Source organism: Crocodylus porosus, unplaced genomic scaffold, assembly GCF_001723895.1.
Source record: "Crocodylus porosus isolate Cpor-Errol unplaced genomic scaffold, CroPor_comp1, whole genome shotgun sequence".
NCBI lineage: Eukaryota > Metazoa > Chordata > Crocodylia > Crocodylidae > Crocodylus > Crocodylus porosus.
This window is the reverse complement of record NW_017728949.1, coordinates 18,484,146-18,511,914: the sequence shown is the minus strand read 5'-3', so window position 1 is coordinate 18,511,914 and position 27,769 is coordinate 18,484,146. Positions and strand designations below refer to the sequence as shown.

Below are 27,769 nucleotides of genomic sequence, written 5' to 3'. Positions count from 1 at the left end.
ACCATGTGACTGGGGGTAGGGGCGGAGTTGCTGATGTCACATACTATGTGACTGGAGTCAGTGAGCGAGGTTGGTGATGTCACACATCACATGACTGGGGTTGGGGTCGGAGTTGCTGAGGTCACATACCACATGGCTGGGTTCAGGGGGTGGGGTTGGTGATGTCATGCATCACGTGACTGGGGTCAGGGGGCAGGGCTGGTGAGTCACACACCATACATGGGGAAAGGGGGCGGGGCCAAGGGAGTCCCGCCCACCTGTCACATTTGCATTGAAGAGCAGAGAGCCTATATACTACTAACCCTTTCAGGTCTTTTCTGCTGCTGTGGAGCCTCTGCCCATCCGAAAGACTGACGGGACACAGGCCCAGCCTTCCTGCTGCTCTGCCATTACCCCAGCTCTCTGTAGAGTCAGTCCCTGATGATTTATTGTGGAAGCCCAGGGCTGGCCGGAGCACGGTCTGAAACCCTCTTCCTTAAGATTTCAAGCGTAAGCCAGCTCAAGTTTAGGCAGAGCTGCCCTTGGAGGAGGGAGGAGAGGTGAGGGCAAGAGGAAGAGGCTCTCACACACCCTCTAGTTCCACTGGATTTTGCTTAGAAACTGAAGTCAACAGATTCTTTCCAATGACTCTAGGGCATCTGGGAGTAGTAGGTGCTGAAAGCTGAACTCTTAATTAGTTAAGTACACAATTAACTTCACAGAATTGAGGGCTTACTCCTGCAAAGTTCAATACAGGAAAGGATTTTAATGGTGGGAGCTTTCTCTCCAGCCTACCTCAATGCTTAATAATTAATTAGTACAAATAGACAGACTCATTTATTAGTTGAAAACCACAGGAATATAACAATAACAGGCAACAACAACAACAAGGGAGATACAGAAATATGAAAGAGAAAGAGAGAGCAGACCCCTTGCCCGCTTGCAATGATGTTTCAGTTGCCAGGCACAATCAGCTTAGCTTAACTCTACACACAATTTTTTAAAAATGTATATTTCATGTTCCAGGTCAAATTAGCCAAATTCGTTCCAAATCACTCAACTGAACAGAACTCAGTCGTTCCAAAATCCAAATCGATTGAGCAGGCAGAATTCAATTATTCGAAGCACCACGTACGGCCCTACAACCGGTGAGCAGCCTCCATCCCAGACCTATCACCCTGAGTCTTCAGACACTCCCATATCCATCGGCAGGCATCGTACGTGCAGGCCCAAGTCCGGAGGTCTTGGGGTTCAGAAGCCTCTAGATTTAATTTTATTAGAAAATGAACACTCAATTACTGTACACACAGTGATCTACCCCAAGGCTCCCACACCCCCAGAAGCTTTTCCCCCTCCTCAGGTACTCAGTTTTCTCTTTTTAAGGGAGCGTGATACTGTACAATTCAAGGGCAATGGTTACTCAGCACTAGTCTGTTGCATTGGGTCCTATGTTTGTGTCACTGGGGAGCTTCACTCCACCCAGATAATACCCACACAGCAATCAAACTTTCTCCTCAGAGTTTCACCCACTGACCCAAGCTTTCTTACAGACACAACCATACTGGTAACCATTCAGCACATCAAACAACACTTAGTCATGACTAATGAAGTCTCACTCACACCCAGACTCACACACACATCCACATCAAATGAATCCCCCGCCCCACACACACACTGAGTCTTGGTTACAAGCTCTTTTATAAGTTCCAGGGGGACAGGTCAGAGTTGGTCTAAAGACACAGGCAGACAGGGTTCTTTGGGTAAAGCTGGTATCTTTTATTCAACCAACTTAAATAGTTGGAATAATTCTTCTTTGCAACCTTTCGGATACAAGTACTCTTTGTCAGGGTACGCACCAACTGCAGATGCTTCCTCAGCCTGATGAAGCGTACTTGTACCTGAAAGCTTGCAAAGAATTTTTCTAACTATTTCAGTTGATCAAATAAAAGATACCAGCTTTACCCGAAGAACTTTTTATAAGTTCCAGTCACAGCACCTCTGTCAATCACATTCATAACCAACCAATCTCTCAGAGGTGCTGTCACTCGCATGTCAATCACTGGCTGTTCCCATCTCACCTGATCACCTCATGACAAGGTAATGAATGCATGTCAACTTCTCACTAGTTTTTGCATGAACACAAGTAACTAAACTGCACCTTCAAACTAGGTCATTGAAGGTAAAGACTTCACCTTTTCCAGAACCATCTAGACCCTTAGCTCATGGACACGGGCGACTGATGCCACCTGAGTCACAGTTGATCTCGCCGACCGGGAAGCACGAGCAGTGCCCCTGGAAGTGCCAGCGGCACTTCACCTGGTGCCCCCACTCCCCAGCCAGTGCTTGCAAGGGGCACACCGGCACTCCTGCGTGCCACCCTGACCGTCACCTAAGCGGGGAGCGCTGCCTGTCAGGGGGTGTACCAGTGCTCTCAGAGGGTGCATGTGTGTCCCCACACCCCCCCTACACACTGCCACTGCTCGTGGAATATGTATAACACTACTTTAGCTACATGACTGCTAGCTGAATTACCTAACTGCTACACAAAACTACCAACAGGCCAGGGGATGTACCACCTTGCAGCCTACATAGGTTTTTGTGTGGCATGGGTGACTCAGGCCCACTTAACTGGGAGGAACCTAAAGGGGTAGTGGAATCGCCATCCTTAGAGTTTAAGGCCTGGTTCAACAAAGCCCTGGCTGAAATGATCTAGTTGGGGATGGTTCTGCCTTGAGCAGGGGGTTGGACTCACTAGATGATCTCCTGAGGTCCCTTCCAACCCTAATTTTCTATGAGTCTATGATTCTATGACCAGCCTACTCCCTACAACAGGCCAGAAAAGAAAGGCTGCTGTTAGGGGCAGACTCTCCAGAAAGACAGCAAAAAAGTAGTAGGTAGAGGAGAGGGGTGTGGAAAGAATGAATGCTTAGATGGAAGATTTACATGCGTAAATGACGTATTTTCTATAGTCTCCTTACAGTAACACTTGTTAAGTCTCCAGATGAGACTTTTGGTACAACAGACGTCACTACTCAGTCTCAGACTACTAAATGGATGCAAAGGAGAATCCCCTCCCTTGTCCCTCTTTAATACATATACTCCTTTTACCGACTGTGAGATATCATTGTGGACATTGATCCTACCCTGTTACAATTAAGGTTCTTTTAGGATAAATTATCCAACTAAGATTTTCACCAGGGTGCCACAGCACCTCAGGAAGTCTTGAGATCCTTTCAAGGGTGCCACACAATATTAGCAGTTAGATACATAAACAGGATGTGCAAGAAAATTCACAAGGAATTCATAGTGCTAAAACCATTCTGGCCTGTTATAGTCTTTCTGAGTTCTTGCAACAGAAGAATTATTCTATTATTTTCCTGCATTCAAAAAGCAAGTGAAAAATACAAACTGGCGTTTTCAGAGGGGGGCCTTGAGTCTAGAGGTTGAGAGCTACTGAAACTAGATGTTGAAATTAATTAATTTATTATCCTGAGACTATGCCACCTCTTTTGGCATTGGATAGGTTTGCCTTGCAGAGTATACATGGCATTTCTGAAGAAGGGTGGGGCTAACAGTGTTTTAAATTAATGTGATTTGTGATACTCCCGTAATGAGCTGGCTTGGTTCACAACCTGCCCGGTTACTGGAGTAAATTCTCTATTTGAATGAATGCAAAAGGGGCTTACTAGACCTCTGTAGTCATTAAAGAGTACAATTCCAGTAGATGAGAGACTGTGATTTGTGTGGAGGGTTAATCCTGAAAACAAAGCTCTCTCCAGTACACCATAAATTAGTTTAACTGACTTTCAAAGTAGTTCTTCCCTGAGAAGCAGTTGTGTGAAAATGGCACACCTCCTCATCCAACAGATCCTTGTGTGCATTTTCATTCCTACGAACACCAAAGAAACAATTTTGAGACAGAGCCAGGATCTAACAGAATTACAAACTAGGATGCAATTACAGGAACATATCCAGCCTGCAGTGGGGTAGCAGGGACTAATGCACAGGTAGCCAAATGTCCTGATCTTTCTAGCCAAACCAAAATCTTGACTCAGTCACAGGACACAGAATGTTTGAGATGCTCGTGTCTCACAGTCAGCAGCGTCCAACCTCCAACAATTTGTCATTAAATGATTTCCTTCATGACTCCAAGTGAGAGCCATCACTTTTCCAAGTGAGAGCAGTGCGTCACTTTTTGCAAGTGACATCTCTTATTGGACCATCTTCAAGAGCCAAATTTAAAGTACCTAGGAGACTCACACAGCTTGCTGACCACAGCTTGGCCACTCCTGAAGTAGTGTAGCAGTCAGTAGTAGATCTAGGAGGCTGCAAAAGGGGATTTGGTGGCAGTAGCAAGCTCACTAAGCATGTGTCTATCACCTGATACAGAAGCTCTTGGAAGTGAAGGGGTGCAACAGCACTACTGCATCCTGTCTGGATCCACCCCTTTGGCAATCTATAGACCATATTTGAAGTCAGGGGTCTAACACAGGGGTCTCAAATTCAGTTTTGATTGCAGGCTGGATCCACATGACTGAATTCACACGGCCAACAGTAGCTGCACTGGGTCTGGTACCAAGAGTCTAGGGCAGAGGTCCAGGGACAGCAGCAGGGGTCCAGCAGCCACAGATGCAAGGGTTCACCCCCTTTACACAGGGCCATGTCCATCAGGGCCCAGGTCCTAACTTCTAGTAGCCTGGTAGAACAGCACTGCAGGGTCTCTCTCTTTGACACTCACAGTTTAGTAGAAGATGAGATGCAGCTTGCTGAATGTTAATTGAGCAGCAAAGGGTATACTTTTGATATATGAACTTCATATTCAGGGCTGAAACAGCAGTACCATCAGTTAATAATAAGCACCTCAAATGCCATCTACTGGTGTTCTCAGGAAGTAAAGCACAGTTTCATTTTACCAGGAAGGGGAAAGGAGGAGGAAAGAGAGAGTTGTGTCTGAGAAGAGAGAGTAGCAAAACACCAAAATGACTCTTTGGAAGAGGAACTGTGACATTTGTTACCAGTACAATACAAAAACATAGATAGCTCCCATGTAACCTGTCTCTCTCCACACTACCATACTGGAGTTCTATTTTTTTGTAAAAACAGTCAAATTTAACCCAGTGATGGTAGTTCAAAACAGCACCTCAAAATTCTATAAAATTACTGTTACATGGCAGCCTCTGTGTGGGCCACGTGGCAGATCAGGGAGGGGACAGGCAGACAGAGCAGGAAGCAGAAAGCAAAGCAGATCAGACAAGGGGTGCAAGGCTAGCTGCAGAAAGCAGAGCAGCAGATTGAAAGAGCAGGTAACTGGAGTGACACTTGGGGAAAGATGCAGTCATTTGTGGTACACCTGCCAAAAAAAGGAATCACCATCTTATATTAAAATAGGCTTCAAAACCTATAAAAACCCTGCCTGCCTAATCACACCATGGGCACTCCATACTTGGAAAACTTGAAGACCACATTTTATACACGACACTGGTGACTTAAACATCCAATAAAGTTGTAGATGCTTAGTAAATAAGGCCATGCCTCAATTTAAAGGGCACATAATAGATATAAAATGGCAATTAGTTCATTAGGGATACCTGTGATAGAAACAGCATTCCTTTGGTAAAGAAATTTGCTACATTGTTTGTTATGGAACAACAGAGCAAGTCCCGGAAAGAAATGAAACTGCAGCAAGTTAGACAATGAGCAGTTTAAGCTCTCTGTATATACACTTAAAACTGCATCTTCAAATGAAAAGGCAGAATTGTCTGTTTCTGGGAGATATGAAGAAACTATATGCTCCTTCAATTATAGTGTTTTGTAATCTTTATGGCAGTGATTTTCAACATGTTTAGACTCAGGGCACGCCTCAGAAAATATCAATTCTTAGTTTTCACTTGTTTCCTGACTATGGAAAAATAACAGAGCAACTCTTTTATTGCAAAGAACTCCAGAAGAACACAACAGGGCAAAACATTTATGACACTGTGGGTTCCTATTTGAAATCTCTGGGTTTATCTTACAAATCATGTGTTGGTGTTTGCATACCTAACAGCACTAATATTGCACAACCCCCTTAAAAGGATCTCATAGCACCTTGGTTAAGAATCATTGCTCTATGAGGAGAGTTCTGTTTCCATGTCATTTACAATTTTAAACTATCATTCCATCTACCAGTTGCATGCAAGATAGACATAGGTGTTGATGTTTGTACAGCAAAAAATAAATAGAATGGCCCGATTCACCAGTTAGATTATACCAGTGTTTGTTCACTGCTGATAGTGGATTAAGAGAACGAAGGAAAGAAAGACGCTAAGAACTCTATATTCCATTACCCAAGTATGACAGCACTCACTACTGAGAATGAGTGTCCAAGGGTATTATTCAGGAAAAATAAAAAGCTATGCTGTTATGCATTTAAAACCATACATCTGGGTAACCTTACCTCAGAGGTGTACAGATTTGTTTCTCTGGACCAGGAACAAGTCAATAAATTATGTAAAAGGCACTAAGCTCAGGGGTCAGCAACCCCCAGCACGTGTGCCGAGAATGGCACACGAGGCCATTTTGCTCAGCACACCACCACCAGCCTGGGTTCTAGACAGCTTCTACCAGCCAAGAACCCCAGGGTGCTCCCAGCAGGTGGCTGTGCAGCTGCAAGCCCTGCTGCAGGCAGACTGGGCTCCATGATTGGCAGCAGCTACCCAGAGCCTGGGCCAGTTGCAGCCAGGAGGCTGCAAACATTTGCTCCGGGTTCTGAAATTAGCTCCATACTGGCGGGCGCATGCATGCCTCGGAGCAGAGTGGGGGAGGGGCCTGAGGTAACGCAACCCTGGCCTCTCCCCCACTGCCGGCGCAGAGCTGATGACTGAGCTCTGGAGCCCAGCACAGCTGTTTGTAGCCAGCTTGGGCTCTGGGCAGCTGCAGCGGGCAGGCTGCAAACAGCTGCGCTGGACTCCACAGCCCCGGCATCAGCTCCATGCTGGTGGTGATTGCACGTGCACCTCAGAGCGGACAATGGGAGGGCTGTGACTCAGACCCTATCCCCACCATCCACTCTAAGGTCTGCATGCACTCACCAGTATGGAGCTGATGCCAGAGTCCAAAGCAGCTGTTTGCAGCCTCCTGGCTGCAGCCAGCTCAGACTCTGGTAGCTGCTGCCAACCACGGAGCCCAGGTTGCTTGCAGCAGGGCATACAGATGAGCCCACCTGACACCCTCCCACTCTGAGCCCAGCCTTGGCCCAGCCTCTCCACCACGATGAGGCTGGCACTGCCTCTTGCCAGGAGCACCACACATTTTGTGACCTTAGCTGTGCAGGGTGGGTGGGTGGTTGGGCTGATGGGCAGGCTCTGGGCCAGGGCCGCAGCCAGCTGTGCTGCAAGCCTGGGGGCTGGCTGCCTGGGGAAGCACAGGGGCTCTGGTGGGACCAGGGCATTGTTGGGTTGGACTTTGTTCAGTGGCCCAGGAGCCCGGCTCCATGTGCCTGTGCATCTGGTTCTGTGCGTCTACGTGCCCACACGTGTCTGGTTCTGGATGTGTGTGCGCACGCATATGTGCTCTGGTTCTCTGTGTTTGTGCATGTGGTTCTCTGTGTGCGTGTGCATGTGTGTCTGGTTCTCCCTCTCCTCTCTATTTGTCTCTTTTTTCTCTCTCTCTTGTTGCAACATGCTCAACAAAAACGGAATACACAAAGCCAACACTTATGTTTATTAAATATTCTAATATGCAGTGCATCCTGCCATGTACCCCCTCCCGCCCTCATTTTGTTTTTCTGCCATGCCAACACTCCAGCAGCTTCCAAGGTAGACATTGTGTTTTTTTCGGCACTCTGGTCAAAAAACATTGCCTACCCCTGACTTAGCTCATGAGGAGTTTGATTCGATCGCTATTTATGCTTTTCAGTATAACGTCTTATTTATCTTTATTGGCGGGAATGCAACAGGTCATGAGCAAGAAATTGCCAAAGACTGGTCTGTTAGATGGTTTGTTCATTTTCTTTATGGGTTTTTTGGGGTGGCCCCTTCTTTCATCTTGGTCAGGAGAAGCTAATTGCAGTTAACTAGAAAAAACACATTTGCAACAGCAAAAATATTGAAGCGATCCTAGCATGAATATGTAGACAAATTACAGTAAGAATTGCAATCACTGATTTTGGGAACATTCATACCTGGAATTGATACACCCAAAATATTTAATATATAAACATAACCGCCCTTGAAATATCTAGACAAAGAACAAAAGTCAGGAGAAATTATCCGAGTTATACTGAAACAATTTTGAAGTTTGTGTGCTATGTAAACTAATGCAAGTTAAGAGGTCTATATTTATTTACTTTTAAGGCTTTATGGATACTTGCTTTTCTTATGTTTAATATACAATGCTTCTAAAGTCAATTCATTCATTATTTTAAATGTCCCAATTCAGCCAGGTAGGTAAGCACACATATAAACTTAGGAGCTACTCACATACTGAAGAATAGGCATATGCTGAAGCACCCTACTTAACTGAGGCCTAAGCTAAGCATACTTCCCTTTTATTTACAAAGGCTAGACTCTTTCATTTAAAACACTTCCTTTACAAATTAGTAGCAGTTAAAAAAAAAACAAAACAAAACAAACCTATCAACTGCCTCCTGTATTTATATTCTACTACATGAGTAGAGACCTGCAAAAAATTCAGTGACATTTACTGCTCAACATTTCTAATCCAAATATAAAATATTACCTCAAATATATGAAACAAACACATTGTTTTTACCAACCAACATTTTATTGTTTGTAAAAAAAAGTCAAAACCAAAGTACACACCTGAAATTTACGCCAAGCTTTTCTGAAGCAGTTAAATGGCTATACAGAAGAAATAACAACATTTTCCAGTATTAGTTTCATATAGCAGTACATAGCAACCATCAAAACATGGCTTGATGTTTCATCAGTTTGCAAGACAGAACTTAAGATTCTCAAAGGGTATTTACCTCAGTGGGGGCACAACCTGAGCACACTTGAAATTACACATTTTTAGAGCCAGAATATTATAAACAAAGTTAACAAGAAAAAACTTTTGCATGTTTTGCACCTTTTCCCTTATGAACATGGCCTAAAGAATACATTCTTACACAGGTTTAGTTATTTTAGGAAACTATTAATGCAGTGGTTTAATAGCTCCAGAGGCAAATGGCTGCTTTCATTTCACCCTGTTCTCTCATAATGAAAGAGAAAGATTTTGCTACAACTATGTTTTCATTAACACCACAGCAGAACAAAATTATTATTATACAAATATTAACATAAAGCCTAAAGCTAGTATTTTGAGAATGTTCAGCCACTTGAGCATAACATATCTGAGAGCTTTTAAACTTTACAAAATGGAAAATGTTTTGAAAACAAAATTTAATAAACTGTAAAAGTTTTTACCCTGGTTCTTTCAGCTTTTTTCTGTTCCCATACTTGTAAAGCTGTAGAAGGAAAAAAAAAAAAAAAGGTTTGTTCAGCTCAAGATGTATTTTGTTAGAAACTTTAGCTTATTAGAATCTTTTAACATTTTATTTATATTTACAATAATTTACCCATCCAGTCCTCATCTGTACCAGAACTTACGATTCTCAACTCTTACATCAAAATTGACCCTTTTAAGATATTCACTGGACTGTCTATATTGAGCGCCACTGCAAGAACTGGCCAATAGATGTCACTTATCTGGAACATTTTTGTGAATGCGTTCACAGTACTACTATTAGAGAAACAAAATCTACTCTTTTCACAGCAAAAAAGAAACGGTTTGGATAAAAAGTTCCTTGGTATGCCAAGTTTCATACAATGAGCTGGCAGTTTAACTTCAGACATTAATACAAATGTAAACAGTCACTTTAACTACATCAAAGGAAGTTAAAACCTCTGTGACTTGTCTCAAACTACTCACTACCAAAAATGTTTGATTATGGATGGTTTTGCTTCAACATAAGAAGTTATGTACTATATTAGCCAAGTTCTATATGCATAACAGTAATACATCTTTTAAATAATGGACCTTTGTACGCACAAATACTCACCTATCTGTACTACTTCTTCTTATACTGTCCTGTATCTTTCCTCAGAGCCAAGGAAACCATTTCCACAATCGTATTAATAGACAGGCCACTGAGAAAACCGTTATTATTTGTTCTCACTTCCAGTAAAGCATCCACAATATCATTTCTAAATAAGTAAGTAATAGAGAAATAAGATTTTTCTTTAGCACAGTATAAAGATATGTAAAGAAAACAACAAACAATCACAATTGAACATGTATTGATCTATTGGATTATCTCATATATTAGACTGATCATAAATCAGAGCAGGGAAAAAGATCAAGACACTTTTTACCTGCTAGCCTCTGGATGCAGTTCTTGCAGTTTCTTCATTAATTTGGTAAAACTGCTCAAATTCAATGTGTTAGGAGGCATAAAGGTGGCAGATGGATCAGGAAAGAACTGAACAGGTTTTACCTTCAGAAGATCCCCTCTGATTGTCTAGGTATACATTAAACAAATTGAAAACAGAAGTGTTATATGCTGTACAGCTAACCTAGTTTAATACATATGTATACATTTGTTTGTACAGAATAAAACCAACTATTATATTGTGCAACTAACTACTGCATCTCATAACTATCTATATCTATATAGAAACCTAACAGAAATAGTAAAAGGCCAAATAGGTTGCTCATTAAAATTAAAGCTACTCTTGTTAGTGTTGTTTTTTCATGTGTAAACACAGTAAAATAGGCATCATTCAGATTTATCCAAGAGCTTTCAAAAGTTCTGATTTTTTCTAATAACCATAACCACAATATTCTATGAGTGGACGATGAACATCTGAAAGTAAATTAATCATTTAATATTTTAAATTAAAACAGAAGTTGTCTCTCCAATTCTGCCATAAATTTAAAATACTTCTTTTACATTAATAAGTCACAAGAATTACCATATGCAAATGTTTTAAGAATCAAAACTTGTACATCTAAAATGAAACACCAAAATAAGATGCAAAATATTCAGTGCCAAAGATGAGTTTTGTCCATTCCATTATCAGAGATATTTTTAATCCAAAAGACACTGACACAAGCCAATACTATTACTGCTACATAGGCTTACATTTCACATAATAAGGGTGTCTGCTTAAAGTTTTATAAATGCATCACAATTTAACACATGTAGTATTTATGGGAAGAATTTATTTACCTTTTGAGTAACTGCAACTGATTGACATGTATGGGGTTTTAAAGAGCTGAGTACTTTTGTGGGGATCAGGGGAGGAACTTTTGAACAGGCAGGAGGAGGAGCACACCCTCTTACAGAGGCAGAAGTGGTGACTGGCACTTTCAAGGAAGTGGAGGGGGGATCTGTATTTTCAACATTTTTTTGCACACTATTAGTGACTTGGTTTTTACTTGAGAGCTTTTGATAAGCTGGAGATACATTTTCTTCTACAGTTTTTGTGCAGCAAACAATGATTGCTTTTCCTTTTATTTCTTTTCCATTCATTTCTTCCACAGCCAACTTTGCTTTACTGGCTTTCTTAAAGCTAAGAAAAGCATATCTACAATTGAAAAATATGTTAGAATTAAGAAAAAATAGTTTAAACTAATATGCAATGTAGTTAATTACCATAGTCATAACCACAATGCCTTTCCACTATATTAGAACTCTCTTAGCATGTTAAATGCTGCTTGTAACTGAATTACAATATAGAACAGAACCTTTAAAATGTATAATTTTCAGTAACATGTTAGCTGCCTCCAGCACAAGTCATTGCCAAATAATCATCTAAAATATACCAGACGGAAAACAATTTAATTAAAATGCCATTCAAATAAAACAAAATTAAAACTACTGTTACTTAGTCTGTTATTCTATTATTCTGAATCTCATGCAAATAAATGCTCATATTAATGTACCTGTATTGATTAGGATCCTCACAAATTGAAACCTCAGAAACCTCATACTTACTGAACTGAGACCTAAGATCAATCTGCAATAAATAAGCATATTTAGGTTGTAAATTTATAATAAATGTCATTTACCAGACAGACAAGTATTACCAATACCATTTAAAGAAAGATGGGTTTACCTCTGATACTGAAGGACTTAAGCCACTCACACAAATAAAATACTGCTTATTTGGATCAATTCTTCTACTTTCCACTGTCTTTACTTCTGGGAACACAGAAATATATAAAAAAAGAAGTACATGCCATCTTAATTCAATCTATAAAAACTTCACCTTCAATAAATTGAAAAAACAATAAAAATCAGAAAATACATAAGGCAAAAGGTTTCTCCAAACTATTAAAGTTAATGAATGGAGGAAATATGTTTCCCAATATGGTAACAAAAATGTTCGAACTAGATCTTTAAAAAAAAAAAACCTACCTTAAAATACTAAGAAAAATACACAGTAGAAATATTAGAAGTTAAACCATAGGACAAAAATATTTTTTCACATGCTTCTTCAGAAAGACATTAAATTGTTTCTAATGATATAGAAAGGGCTTTAACATGAACATACATTTGTCTATCTAAATAATATACAGTACATAGCTTGGGTTGCGACCCAAAAATGGGAGGGGAAAGGGAAGGGGATGACAGCGGCAGTGTGCAAGCTTTTCCTGCCCCTCCCTACTCCTGCATCCTGCCAGCCAACTGTAAATTCCAGTTAAGAGTATTCCAAATGGTGGAATGCCAGATAACAGGGATTTTACTGTATTTCAAAAGGTCATGAGCTGTGGCAGGGCACAGGGGCAGCAAAAAGGTTCTTGCCCCTTCCAGTGGGGGAAGGGGGTTGGGGAGAGCTGCATGGTCAGGCTGGTTTCTGTGCTTGTAGGCCTGGGGCAGCTGGGAGATGCTGCTTGAGGGGGCAGGAGGGGCCACGACCAGGCTGTCTGGCATGGCGCACCAGCCCCAGCCCAGGGCAGGAGGGTTCCACAGACCTCTCCTCCTCTCTCCAGCCCATGCCAGGGGTGTGAGTTGGGCCGGAGCACAGTGGCTGCAGCAGCTCCAAGTGATATGGGGGCAGCTGGGGAGGGGTACTGGACTGTAGGTCAGGAGTGAAGGGCATCAGCATGGCCCAGGGGGATGTGGGTCAGAACAGGCCATGGATCTTTGCAAGTGGGTCCTGGTAGGAAAAATGTTGAGAACCACTGGCTTACAGGATTCAGAACAAGGTGCAAACTGGCATTCAAGCAATCCCATCCCTTCCTACCCAGGAAATTTTGATGCTCTGACTATGGTAATGTCCTTTAGAGGAGAAGCCTGTGTCAAACACTGCCCAAGAACGTATTAAGAGCTTTTAAATTTCGATGCACTTCAGTATATAATACAGGTACAGTTCAATGGTGCCAAGGTGAAGCTTTAAGACCTATTGTGTTGAATGAGTAGCTGTCAACCTTTGGACTGTTGAATAACAAGTAGCCAAAAGTCATCCTTTGACTCGCATCTCACAAGTCACAGTACCTACACAAAACACTGAGAAAGGTAGTTAGCGGTGTTACTCAGTCAGAAAGCATGAGAAGATAGCATCTTAGGGACTTTCTGATTCAGAGGCAAAATCTTTCATAGGCAACAGCCAACTTCATCAGATGCTTTTTTAACCTCCCTGGACACTTCATCACTGACCTCAAAGTAGTTCTTTGATAACAAAAATTTAAAACAAACTCAAACAGGAAATTGCAGAACAAGAAATCAACCACAGACTTGATTGTATTTAGTCTAAACTGAGACCATGAATTCCTATCTCACTGCCTGAATTAGCTTTTACAACCTGCTGAGGGATGTAGAGCATAAGTGCTTTGTTTTTTCTCTTACCCACCCTTACCTCTCTTGGAAGTACCTCTCTTTTCTTTTCCTTCCCACTTCCCTACCATTTATATTCTAATCACTACTTTCTATTTAGCAGCTCTGCTTTCTGCAGTCCCTTTACAGCATCTGATGAAGTAAGCCCTCTCCAAAGCTTATGCTTTACATCTCTGGATTTGCAGCTATGTAGACTAACTAAATCTACCCTGCCTTCTTCTCTCTGGATGACACTGAAATTGTCAAGCCCCTTATGAATGGCTTGTCAGGAGATTAGATCTTCACTAGCCAAGGAGTTTAGATGCTTTTCATGATCACTTTCAAATGAACATACAGGAGGCATTTATAGTATTTTATACCTCTCCAAAATTACTAATCAACTCGATAGGACACTGCAGATTTGAAGTGCTGTTAACAGATATTAACTATAAGGATAGCTTAATTGAAGGAGTGAGGATAAAACTGAGGCAATATTCAGTTAGTTAACTCAAACTTACCTGTTGTACGCACGCTCTCTAGTTTTCCTTGTTCCTTTGCATTTCCCTGAAGTGTTACTAAAAGATCAGTTGCTGTCAAGTTTTCTTTAGCATCAAACCAGTGTCCATATAGTTCTTGACTTTTTCTTAAATCTATGCAGTTAAAATTAATTTGAATACATGAAACTAACTTTAAGTAATTGTCTGAAGAAATGCGCACAAGGCTAGGAGTTGTGATGCCCTGAGAACTCATTCTGATTCTCCCATTGACTTGCTCCGACTTAAGTACGTAATTTGTCTTTTCTGTTTATCATCTGTAAGCTAGGCAGTTGGCTAAGTATTATTCTATACGAAGTGATTTTTATAGACCCATAGATAGTACTTTAAAAACAACTGAAGAAGCCGATCCCTGTTCCACAAGAGAAATAAAGTAAACAAGGGGGATAAAGGAAAGACGTTTATACCAGCTGAGGCCAATTTATGTGCAACATGCACAGTATTTCAAATGTAAAAATAATATTAAATATTACCTATACTGGAGTTCATATTTTGTCTTTTTCCTGAACAACAAACAGGCCAACAGAGTCAGAGGAAAGAGAAGCATTTTGAAGTTTTAAATCCACTGCTATTTATAAATACATTTTATTTAAACAAACAGCATTATTTTAACATTAATCCTATTCCTTAACCCTGCTCAGTCTTGTAGTCTGGAAAGATTCCAGAAAACAACTCCCCTCATACATATGAATACCTGGCAGTACTCACTAAATTACACTGAGTATATATACTAGGGGACACAAAAGGAAATTGATAGATGAAGCAATGTGCACAGGTACCATGGAGCTTAGATGCACAAACTCTTAGATAAAGCAGGATTTTTCAGGTTGTTGCTAAAGTAGTATAATAAACTAAAAAATGTAAAAGGGGAAAGGATTGTTGTAAGAGACATTACTTGAGTTTGGATCTGTTTTGAGTGACATGCAGTAAACACAGTCCCAAGAAACAAACAGAATGCAAAACAAGTCTTCAGCTCAGATGTATTTATGACCGATGTAAATGGACCAAACCCTTAGTTTTCCTTGGATGGCCATGTAAGTAAGAGGGGGAAGGAAGGGGAATGGAAAGGGGCATGGGGGAGAGGGAATAAGTCCACATGCCCAAAGGGTGATTGGTATTCAATTTTATTAAAAAACCCTTGGATTTGGTACAACTAACTTACCCTTTTCTACATCTTCATCTTCATAGTTTTCTTCAAAGGTCCTACATTTAAGTTTACTGCTATCTGGTAAACACACCTTCTGAGAAGCAATCTATAATACGTAAGTAATTGGATCATATGTAAGTTGCAGTACTTTTTGCTTAAAATGTATGTTTTACTATATTAATGTTTTCTGACTACATAGTATATAAAACAGACAAGCTGATATCTTATAGAAGTGTTTTGTTCACTAATCTTTCTTAGGATACCTAATCATTTTCAAGTTTTGAAAGCAGTATAACTCTTCCCCACTTGATGATGTTAGCTGTATTGCATATTATTGCTAGCACAAAAAATTCTTGGCTGGGATATAGTGTTCAAAGTTCCATTTTTACATACTACTCTAAAAAAATATGTCTACATATAAGAACACATTTAAAGTAGATTATCAGCTGCTTATATGTTAATCAACTAAAGGCTTGTGAAACTCACAGAAGAGGGTGCTCCTGTCAAGCTGGTGGAAGTTTCAGTCTCTTTAAGTTTTAATGTTTCCATTTCTGAGTTCCCTGGCCCAACACTGTAAACAAACAAACAAATCTAACAATTTTGGCAAAAGTACATAAGAAATAAGAACAGTCATTTATTGGGTCAGACCATAGCTTTGTGCTCAGTATCTTATATCATACAGTGGCAGAGCAGATGCTGAAAAGGAGTTAACTGGGTATGACCAGGGTTTTTTTCCCCACAGTTCCTCTCTCCCTTGCAGCCTCCAGTATTTATGGTCTATCTGGATTATAAAGCTCAATAAACACCAGTTATATAGCATAATTTTCAAAACGTATATTCTCTATCAATTAAATGTTTTCAAAATAAGGAATAAACACACAACTTATTCAATGATGCTTTATATTTTAATATACTTTTAAAGAAAAAGAAATGTTTTCTAAGCATGTTAAAAGGGAAAAAAGTAAAAGCAAAGTTTGTCTTTATTGTTTAAAAAAAAGACTTGCACAAAATTCATAACTGAACAATTATCCTTCAGTAGAGCCCAAACAATAACCTACTTTAGAAAAGGTCAGAAACTACCTGTTCCAAAATGTCCACACCCTCCTTCCTTGTGAGAGGTCAGCTCAACTGAGTCCCTTTTGCCAAACTATTTTCCCCCAAGATTCTCTAATAAACATATCCAGCTAATGTTAAAAGGTGGCTTGCTCAAGAAAACGTTGAGGGAGCAAATTGATAAAAGTGAACCCTAGTATATCATAGTTGTGATAATGTAAAATGAATCGTCTGTTTAAGAACAGAATAGAAGGTACACACTGTAAGGTGGCTTAACTTTTCATTCCATCACTTTTGTAGTTGTGTTTAAGAGAGATATTGTTCTGCTACTACTTAACCCTTAGCACTGGAGGCCCAATGCCGTTACAGAAAAGCTAGATGGATTCTTTTCCGTCTTACATCTTAACAATGGATCTTATTGTGCACCGACTGCAAAAACCTTTATTATAAGCGAGACATGCAAGGCAGCAACAACACAACTGACGATTGCAGATATAGTTTTCAGTGATGAGAGTTGGGGGGGAAAAAAATCTCTCATAAATTGAGAAAATTTATTTTGAAAGTCACAGCAAAACTCCACTCTGAAATATTATTATATTACCCACCAAATTGCCAAAATGCCATTTCAAAGTACACTCTCACACAAAACATCCAAACACTTGCATTGTTTAATTTCACTTCTTACCTCTTTCTTAGCAAAATATATAAACAAAAATTGTAGTGACTTACTCGTAATGATGATCTTCACTTACTAACTGTCAAGGAAAAAAAAAAGATTTGCTTTATTTTTTCAATAAAAACAAAATTCCTATTGGCAAAGAGGCTGTTTTAAAAACTAATTACCTTGGATGGAATGTAAGAAGAAAAGATGGAGAGCAATTTGGACTCTACTGATAACGGGGGCAAGGCATCTAATGGTATGCCCCTTACTAATTTCTCTCTCATATTTTTGTACCTAACTTTCAGTTCTTCAAAAGCAGACACTAAGTTGACAAAGTCACTTTTTAAATTCCTGTTAAAAATAGAAAACAAACACTTCAGGTACAGTGGGGAAATTCTTATTCCATAATTTTTTTAATCTGGATCTTTCGATGTGTAGCTTCATACCTAATTTACTCCTTATTATGTAAACTCTGTGCTGAATATAGAATTATTAAATTCCTCATAGCCTTTTCTATGGTGTTTGTCACCATAGTATCTTTCATGTCCATTAATCAATGCGTTTTCACACCACCCACCAGAAAAAAGGTAGTATCATCATCCCAACTTACGATTAGGTAAGTAAAACAGAGATATTAAAGTCAAAAGTTAGAAAGTGGGCACAAAAGCTGTAGATGGACAAAATAATTATACTGGTTTAAAGTGGGGGACCTGCCACTTGCAGCTAATGCGCTGTTACTGTTTCAGCTATCCACTCTTATCCTGTGGAAAACCACGGCACTTTTCATGGGAATGAAACGGCTGCTAGAATACTTTCTGTTGCTTCTACTTCTGGCGGGATACAGGAGACACAGACCAACCACAAAAGAAAAGCCTAAGATGCAGCAAGCTACGCTTGTTCCCACCCTGTCAGAATAACTGTTTTATCTGCCCACGTCCAAAATTTGGGCCCCTAACTTGACATCTTTAAGACATATTTTAGAGCATTTAACGTATTTGTATCTATTATTTGAATAGACTGTTGGAGGGCAAACCAAACTAGTTCTGCCGTAAGAAAAGAAAAAACTTTAGTATACTAAATATTTGACATGGTGGCACTACCATTTTCCAATAGTGATAAAAAATGCTCTGATAATTTACCACGATCTACCCACTATGCAGACATTATGCTCCAGGAAAATATTTTCACCAGAACCAAGCCAAACTGGTCCAATGGGTAAGTCTGAATCAGTAATAACCTGAAACTGAGAAATGCAGTGGGTATGTGATTATATATTACATCTTTATGTATAAATATGCACATAAGGATATTTTTTATAGTAATAACCAATTTAATTAATTAGATTTGAAGTATTTTAATTCCACTAAGGACTACTGCTGCCCAAATGGAAAGAAAGTGTTTGCTGTTGCTCTTTTTATGTTAACAAATGGCTTGATTTTTCAAATCCTAGAGAACATCCAATATCTGTGATACTGCAAAAATCATACATGCCCGCTAAAACACTCTTTTTCCTCTGTAACAAGTTTGTAAATCTTCCAGCAGTGCTGACGGCACATCCAATAATGAGTCTGTAGAAGCTGCAAATCTGCTTTTATAGCTCTCTGCAGTATTTTCTTACAACAGTGTGATGAGCAACTCTCCATTTCTGTGGTGAGGTGCAACATCCTTTAAAAAGAAAAAAATATTTAATATTAACTAATGAACGTAAATGAGAAAAATACTTGATGCACATGTCATTTTAAACTTATTTAGCTTTTTAGAAACTACTTCTGACCACAACTTGGGAGGGAAACCTGAAGTTTAAAATCAATTCCTACTATCCAGTACGAGGTAAGCCAGTATACCTAGGGACTAGATCTGGTGAAGCGGCTAGTATTTACTTTGGATTTGGATTCGGCTGAATCGGGAGATGGCAATTGGAATCACTGTCCCGCATCGATTCGTCTGAATCTGATTCGGAGATTTGGCTGCTGCTGAATTGGCTGAACCTCCGAATCAAACAGGCCCCGTCCCCTGCCTGCTCTCCCAGCCCCATCAATGGCTGCCCCACCCAGCCCCAGCATCCCAGCTCTTTTAAAAAAAGCCCCCACTTGCCAGCTGCTGCCTGGTGGGGAAGCAATGCCTGCTGTGCCCAGAAGCCAGCTGCTGCTGCAGCTGGTATGTGGGGCTATTTTTTTATTTTTTTTAAAGAACCAGAAGCTGGGCCGGGCGAGGCACCTATCAACAGGGCTAGGAGAGTGGGTGGGGGGGTAAGGGCTCATGGCAGAGCACCCCATGCAGCATGGGGATCGCCCCCCAGTCCAGCAGCATCCAGTGAGTGTGAGGCTTTTTTTTTTTTTTTTTTTTTTTTTTTTAAAAAGTGCTGGGTCCCGGCCCCCGGGCGGGCCGCCCTTTACATGGGTGGGGGGGGGGGTGGAAATCGAGGAGCACTCAGGGGGTTTGGGGGAGCAGGCAGGGGATGGGGCCTGGTGGGGGGTCCCCCCATGGTCCCCTCCCCACTCTTTCAGCCTGCCCCCTACTTACCAGCACAGAGTCCGGGTCAAATTTTATGGCCTTTTTCAGAAGCAAATCAGGACACTAAAAAAAGTGCTTCTTAAGGTGCTGGAGGGGAAAGGCCGTCTAAACTACAGAGATTAAACATGGCCAACCACAAAGAAGAAACAAGGAGAACAAAGGCACATAGCAGACAGGAATGGATGAAAATAGTAAAGACAGTACCATAGGCCCTAGAGGTTCTTGGCTATATTATTAGTAATAAAAAGATGTAAAAAAGTAAGTATCAATTCATAAAAATGACAATTAATGACAAACCTCTCAGGGCGTCCCTTTGCTTCTCCAATATATACATTTTTCAGCTTCAGAGGATCCTGGAAATAAATCACTGTAATTAAAATTATACACCTGCATTTTCTTATATCAAAATCATAATTATACAAGTAATTCCGAGTAGCTCAGTGAGCTCAAAATAGTACCTTAATTTGGGAAATCCATTCAGGTGTTGTGATACAAGTATCAGTACCATTTACTCCTGTCTCAGCAAGCTTTGATATAATCTCCTCTCTGTTGCTATGTATGAATGACAAATCTGTATTACAAGCAACACTTGTATAGTTCTCAGTTTGCCACTCCTTGGGCCTTGTTTTATTCATCATTGTTATCTCTGTGTTATCTGCCCGAGATGCCACAGAAGCCTTGGCATTAGTAGCTCTGCTTGTTGTAAAACAAGCCCTAAAATCAGAACTTGCATCAACAGTCTGGTTAATGGTAACTTTATGATTACATGTGGTCTTATTCAAGCAGATGTGGCAGTTTTGTTCTAAGTCAGAACCCCTCATCGTACTATCCCCAGCAGATTTGTCTCTAATTTCTGCACTAGACAAATTACTCTCTCTCACTGGAATTCTGGAGGCTGCAGATGAAAAACTGAATTTGGCTTCAACAATCTTTTGGGTACAACCATCACAATCAGTATCAACTGCAGACAGAAATGATTCTTCACAAATATAAGAACTTGTATCTTCTGTATTTTTGCTAGAAATCCATGTGGATGTTACAACAGATGTTTCCCAGGGTAATATGCAAGGATTTCCTTGCTTCAGCAACATGTGATTGAGGACCTCTCTCTTTTTTGGTACTTCCTGTTCTTTAGCTTTTGGGGCTGATTGGGCATTATCACAAACAGGAATATGCTTTATCTTGTCTTGATTTTCTAAACTGTTTGCTTGAAGCACTGTTTCATAAGCCCTTGCTGTGCTCCCACAAGCATCACTTTCAAAGGAATTTTCACAAAAAGTGCTATGATACATCTCACTGGTTTGTTCATTTTCACATTTCACACCTTTATAATCCATCATAAGTATGGAGTCTTGAACAAACATTTGGGGGAGTTCTGGTATAGCTACTTCATTACAAAATTCTTTAATCGTACTGTGTCCAGAGGCAAAAGGGTCTTCTCCATCAGTTGTATCTCTACAAACTGGATTTACCAACTCTAAAACTTCCAAATTCTGGATCCCTGAAGTTTTCTCATGCTCAAAAGACATATATGAGGTAGTTTGATCATAACAGTCTTGCTCTTCAGCACTATGGTACTCTAACTGTGAGTCTTCATCCGTCTCATTTTTGTGTCTGTAGTCATCAGACTCCTTGCAACTGAAATATATATTGTTGCAGGCCTCTCCTAACACACAAGCTTCATTTCCATTTTTGTTGCCACAAATATCAGAAACACACTCTCTCCTTTTATTATAGTTATCAAGTTCTGCATCTACTGATGAACTTAAACAAGACAGGCTTTCTTCTTGCAAGTTTAATTCTGAGAAACTCCTGGAGCATGTATGGTCTGAAATGGAACAGTTAACTCCATTAGACTGGTCTGTTGCAGAATATGCCTCAGGGTAGGCTCCTGTTTTGTTATTAACAATGCTATTTGCCCTTTGTTCCATGATCCAAATGTCAGGGTTACCAGCAGAAGTAATCTACTCAAACTCAGCATCCTCTAATTCACTTTCACCATACAACGTTGAAATCAGCAGCCTGGTTTTAAATATCAGTATCTCACCTGATTAAAAAAAAAAAAGGAAATTCTAATCATTCTATCTAATAGACGCATATTATACATAAACATACTTCTTCAGGATGAGATGTAGCACTATCATGTTTTGTCCACTGGGTTGTGATAAAAGCTAGGGTATGCTTAAAAAACAAATCTCACTATGAAGAATCAGGCAAATCATACAAAGAAAAACCACTACTCTTGAGTTAAAATGCAATGGAAAACTATTTTACCCAATTGATTCCAGCTATCCTCATAATCCAGCTAAGTTACAGTTTCTTGAAACTTGTATCTACTGTCAAGTACACTGCATAATGTTTTAAATAGTAATGAATACAATGCATTTGCTTTTATGCATCAACGTAATTGACTGGAGATCCAACCTTTAAAAATAAGTGAATAACTTTAGAACACTCAACTATGCAACTGAATACTGACTGGGTACATCTACATGTACTATTAACCTGACAATTAACTGCAGCGCCATTTGCACTAGTCAACTGCTCCTCCATAGCGCAGTGTCTGCACATGCACCCAGGACCACAGCAGCCTGAGTCACAGTGGAGTAAGCCCTGGGCTGGCAGTAGGTTGGCGGGGCAGACTGGGCATGGGCTCCAGGCAGCTGCAACAAGGGCCTGGTAGCTGCAAAGGGAAGGGGCTGATTTTTCCCTATGCTGAGCAGCAGCTTCTGCCCAGCTGCTACCATTGCTGCTGCCACTGCTCAGCATGAACAGGCAAATCCAGAGTAGATGTGGGGCAGGCCAGGGGTGAGACTGGGGGCATACATTCCAGCTGGTTCAGAGCTGATCCACTCCACTGGATCAAGTCCACAGTATGCCAGGGTCAGAGCTGTGCACGTGGGTTCCTGCCAGTACCACAGGGCTAGGGTCAGTGGTGGCATCAGCCAGGAGCCGTTGCCTTCACTGCCTAGAAAGGCAGTCCAGCTGTGGAGCCATCCCAGCCCTGCTGTGCGCCTAGGAGGTGATGGGGTATGCAACAGGCCAGAGAGTACGTGGGCCAGGCATGACCAACGGACCTGCTGCAGACTGGACAAAGTCCCTCTGTGGGCCAGATCTGGCCTGCAGGTTGTTTTTTGCCCAGCCCCAGATTAAAATGTTAGAAATAAAAACTGAATACTGGAATGAATCATAAATTTGGGGAATCTCAAAACTGTTCTATACAGAGACCAGTACTAAAACAAATAAAAGTAGAATTATCTCATCCTGAGGAATAGCATTATGGTTCTCTAGGACTGTTAATCCCCAAGAATTCACTGAAGTATTAATCCTCTGAAAATTGGATCTCTTAGCCCAAGCATTAAGATCAATTGGTCAGACAAAGGATAATAATAGAAACGGGACTGATATTTGAGGAATTCAAATAATTCTGATCCAACAAATCATTTGGTCCCAGCTTGAAATAAAGGCTCTGCTGAAGAAGTGATTTTCTTAAAAAGTTGTAGGCCTGACAGAAAATACTTTGCAAACTGTCATTAAAATAAAGTGTACATGTCTTGATTTAAGATTTATAGAATCTAGCTCAAACAAATGACTTGGGGACAGCATGCCAAACACAGCTATATAAACAGCAGCTAAAATGAAAATATATATATATAAATCTAACTTTACTAAAAAGTTTACTAAAAAGTTTACTAATTTGGTTAAAGAAACTCAGTCAGGAAATGGTCATGCTATATTTAGGCTGCCACTGTACTATATTATCCTTATTTACACACGTTTATGACTATACAATATTCATAAATAGAGCTAATACTAAATACTCAAGCAATGCTTTAAAATGTTCCAGCTTTGGCCCATAAAACAAGACAGATTTTATTAGCCAACATCCATATAGCAGAACAGAGGAAAGATATTTCTGAACTTATTACAAAGTAAATTTTTCCATCTTATCAAATTTCATTCACTGTATATTCCATACTATTTTATTTCTTCCATATTGTCTATTTTTAATGAACTAGGTGGCATACTTAGCTTACTCCAGTAATACACAGTAATTTATTGCCCAAGAGCTATATTCAACCCCTGCATAACCAAAATATTAAAACTCCAGGGCACGCTATGCTGCACATTCTCCTCAACTTACCCACTGAAAAATTAACATCAGTAAAACGCTTTTCGTGGAATTTCTGTTCATATTTTAAGTATTGGTCTGTTGACTTTTTCACTGTATTTTTAAAAAATTGTCAGAGTTGTTTTGTATTTCAAAAATCCAAAGAAGTTAAAAGAATAAACGTGTAATACAAAATTACAAATGAAAAATTAGTTATCCTATGTAATGTCATTTATTACCCTATCGTCTCATACCAGCATAAGAGAATTTAGGTAATAAAGACAGAAAAATTCCTAAATGCAATTGGATAAGATTTTGAACACAGAAAAGCCATGAAATTTTTTTCAGTACAATCATTTTCCAGTCTCCTTGCTTCAGGTTCAATGTGGTATAAAATAGCTGTATCCGTTAAAGTAAGTTTTTCATGCTCAGGTTAAATTTGCCCTTACTTTAATTTTGTCCTTAATAACTTAATTCTAGATCTTAGGCCTCATCTATGCATGTTCACAAGGGCTGGATGATACCAGCAATCCTCTACTGTGAAGGTGCGCCATATATCTACAAGAGAGCTCTGGCTGTTGCAGTTTAAACTGGTCTCCAAACAAAAACTAGCCTATCCCAGCAGGCAAACTTTTGCTGTTACGGTTACGTATATATTAAAACTGCTGCTGTCATGAGTATGACTGTCATTGCAGGGGAAGTGGACAGGAAAAGGTGAAATAAATCACAATACTGACCAACAAGCCAACATCGGCAAAACTTACCTATTGCTCTTAGAGACGGATTACACCACAGTAATATGCATCTTACCAGTGCTAATATTTCAGGGTTTTCAAGTCTGTTTCTTTCTTTTTTTTTTTACTAGCACTTTAGAAACAAACTAGAAAAATAAATCAAATAGGAAATAGGGGTGTAGGTTGTTTAAGTTGGTCTAATAAAATACATCAGACTCACCCAAAGAACCTTGTCTGTCAAATAGGAAAGAAATTCTGTTTGCCAAATCTCAGGGAAGTAACTCAAAAATCAAACTTAAAAGTGATAAGAAGAATTTTATGTATGACCTGAAGACAGATATCAACTGTCATTTACGTCTATATAATCTACAATAAAAATAAAATTTATTTTCTGGGGCTTAACATATTTTTGAATTTAAGCACCACCTACCAGCCCTTTCCATGTAATTAATGGACTGACATTTTCAACTATGCAAATATGCCATATACAGTAGAATGCATTTCAGATGAAGAAAAAAAAAATCAAAGCTTAATATTGAGTTTGAGCCTTAGCTGTGTAAAAATGGAGGAGGAAAGTGTCTGTCTGTCTTATTTTTGTGGAAAGTTTGTAACCTGCAACACAGGTTATACACAGAAGGCTAGGTCTCTGCCATCTACCTTGCAGCCCACACTTCTGTTGCAGCAATTGAATATATTCAGGATGGAACAGGTAGTCTGATAATACAGAGGAAAACAAAGACAGTGATAAAAAAATCTGGCTTTTAAATATTAGCCAACACAGTTATATTAGCAAAACTGCAGGTGGAGATGCAACTACATCAATAGAAAAGTGCTGCTCAGCTTAGCAAATGTCATCTGAGATGCTTGCATAGCTACTATAGCAGAAATTCTTTCAGGCTCTGCTGGCATAGCTTTATCAGCAGAGGCTCTGCAGAAGATAACTCTAGATAAACAATTATTCATTTACAAATGGATATCGAATACTGGGGGGTACTGCCTACAGGTACAAGACTTTCTATCTAGTTTCTCAGGAGGGAGGGGGGGAGCAACTCAGCAACAAATATTGGGGAAGAGTTGGAGTCTGTGACATGCAGACAATAATTGTCAGCACAGCCTAACTATCCGATAGAAGACTTAAAAAAAAACCCAAAACAATATTCACATACACACTTAAAATCAACTTTTTTTCCAGTTCTACATTTCCATTTCACTTCTAGAGAACTGCACACTTTCCACGTAGTAAAAGCAGTCTCTTAATATATTAAAAAAAATTTTTTTTGCCAGCAGCATGCAATACACTGGCCTGTTCTGCAGTGCTGCAAGAAACTCCCCTCAGCCTGGCTCTCTCCCCCAGCCCACACCCACCAGAGCAGACCCCCGTGCTTTTTCAGAATAGTCGTCAACTTCTGAAACACTGAGGGAGAAAATCACTAGTGTCCCTGTTGCTTCAGGTGCCCTACAACATACATACATTTCATAAGCCCTGGGCACATACATATGGATAAGTATATTTACTTCATAGCCTAACAGCATGAGACTGAACATGCAGACTGCCTGTACTGCAACAAGCTCCAGGTGCCCACACATTGGTTAATGGCATAAACTGCTCACACAGCACGGATAGGCTTTGGCTTGGCTGCCTGCTTTGCAACCGTATCCTATTCCCTTGGTTTATCCCCCTGTGAAGCTGGTTGGGAGCAGATGGTTTCAAAGGCTAAAAACAGACAACCGGCTTGACTACCATGGGAGTTTTGTCCCGCAGCAAACCCCAGGCCTCACAGCCAGACAAGCCTCTTGTCCCATGCTCAGTGCTGGCGATTTACTCCAATTCAGACGGTGCTCAGGAACCGTCACCACTACATGGACTTTGCTGCCCGCTAAACACAGCATGCACAGAGCCGTGCTGCATCCTGATGCCAGTCCCATCCCTGCCTCACAAACCCCTGATTTTAGTCCAACTTTCTAAGGCTGCCCAGGACTAGGCCCTGGGTATTTCAAGGCTATGGGAAGCGTTGGGCCCTTTTATGCTAAAAGGAGCTTCCAGGGGTTACCCCGGGGGCAGGGATTTTTATCCTGAGATAGATACCATTTTTTTCTCGGGATACGACATTTGATCCTGAGTCTTCCCTGTTAAGTCCGAACGGACGCACAATCGCAGCTAACCCGACTTCACGCCCGTTCAACCTGCCCCATGGCCACGCCCACGGGCCTTTTCCGATGCGAGTCTAACCCGGGATAACGAGCCCCGGAGGAGGCGGACTCGCCTCCCCCCGCAGCCTCGGCACGGGCAGGAGAAGCTGGGCTCGGGCAGCCCCGCCGCTAGGAGCAACGACCTCGCCCCGGTGCCCCAGGCCGAGCCGAGCCGGGCGGGCCGGGCCGTGCAGCCGCGGGCACTCAGAGCCGTGAGGCGACCCCGCCCCTCAGCGCCGGCGGCAGAAAGCGCCTCGCACCGAGCCGCCGCCACTTCACCAGACCGCACAGCACGCGCAGCCCCGCCCGCTCTGCCCGGCACGATCTCATTGGCTGCCGGGAGCGTCCGTGCTTCCTATTGGTCAGAGCCACGAGGAAGAGGCGGGGCCAGGCGCGAGGCGGGATCCAGTCCGCTGCCTGGCACGAGCTATGCTTGAGCCTGCAAAGCAGGAGCCCGGGGTAGAGGTCCTCGCGAGAGACATGGCGCGCCAGCCGGACGGGGCGGGCTGTGTCACCGCCTCCCTTGGGCCAAGGTCACCGCCAACAGGAGTCTACTGGGGGGATTTCGGCTGCACGCTTTATTGTTATGGAGACTTCCCCCAACTTACTCCTTTGGCCTTGTGCCTCGGGGCGAGTCAGACTCGGGGGTATCTGAATGCCAAGGCTTCCGGGCTGGGGCCTGCACTAGGATGCTGGCCATGGATCTGGGAGCATCTGCAGCGCCAGGCTGGTCTAGGAGGCAGGAGACTTGCCGCTGGTAGTGCCGCGCAGACTTGGACGACTGTGCTCTGCTCGGCCAGTAACAGTCTGAACGGATCTGGCCCGAGACGAGAAAATTAAAGCATTTTAACCCCTCATCCAGCTGCTCTGCTCTACTCCATTGCTTTAAGGCACGAGGCACAGGGCAGGAGGAACAGCAGCAGTAAGAGCCCTAGAGCAGCCAGAGGCCTGCCCCCATGCCCTGAAGGGGGCACAGCTTCCCTAGCTCTGAGCTACTGCCAAAGACAAGAAGGACCTGGTTACCT

General features: G+C 41.2%; 1 protein-coding gene across 2 annotated transcripts; it reads right to left on the bottom strand.

Moving 5' to 3' along the window:
* Window positions 1-9,408: 9,408 nt before the first annotated feature.
* RBM44 (RNA binding motif protein 44) lies at window positions 9,409-26,866 on the bottom strand. 2 transcript variants are annotated; one of them, XM_019553799.1, is made up of 15 exons: window positions 26,641-26,866; window positions 20,168-21,756; window positions 20,007-20,062; window positions 18,687-18,860; window positions 17,378-17,546; window positions 17,264-17,289; window positions 15,968-16,052; window positions 15,497-15,587; window positions 14,299-14,430; window positions 12,081-12,166; window positions 11,908-11,981; window positions 11,192-11,549; window positions 10,335-10,480; window positions 10,022-10,166; window positions 9,409-9,427 (listed from the first exon to the last, which is right to left on the bottom strand). In XM_019553799.1, exons 2-14 carry the CDS (start codon window positions 21,638-21,640, stop codon window positions 10,031-10,033), a joined length of 3,006 nt encoding a protein of 1,001 aa, XP_019409344.1. In that variant the 5' UTR covers window positions 21,641-21,756; window positions 26,641-26,866; the 3' UTR covers window positions 9,409-9,427; window positions 10,022-10,030. The 2 variants fall into 2 exon arrangements, with proteins under 2 accessions (XP_019409344.1, XP_019409345.1); XM_019553800.1 differs by having other exon boundaries at window positions 12,081-12,163.
* Window positions 26,867-27,769: the final 903 nt, after the last annotated feature.

Bases quoted from the DNA above. Each gene is read 5' to 3' on its own strand.
- RBM44 (XM_019553799.1), bottom strand. From the start codon at position 21,640: ATGGAACAAAGGGCAAATAGCATTGTTAATAACAAAACAGGAGCCTAC. The intron at 17,290-17,377 runs GTAATTAGTTTT...TTTCCTTGACAG, and splicing joins CTTCTTACATTCCATCCAAG to TTAGTAAGTGAAGATCATCA. The intron at 16,053-17,263 runs GTAAGTCACTAC...GTTTGTTTACAG, and splicing joins AGTGAAGATCATCATTACGA to TGTTGGGCCAGGGAACTCAG.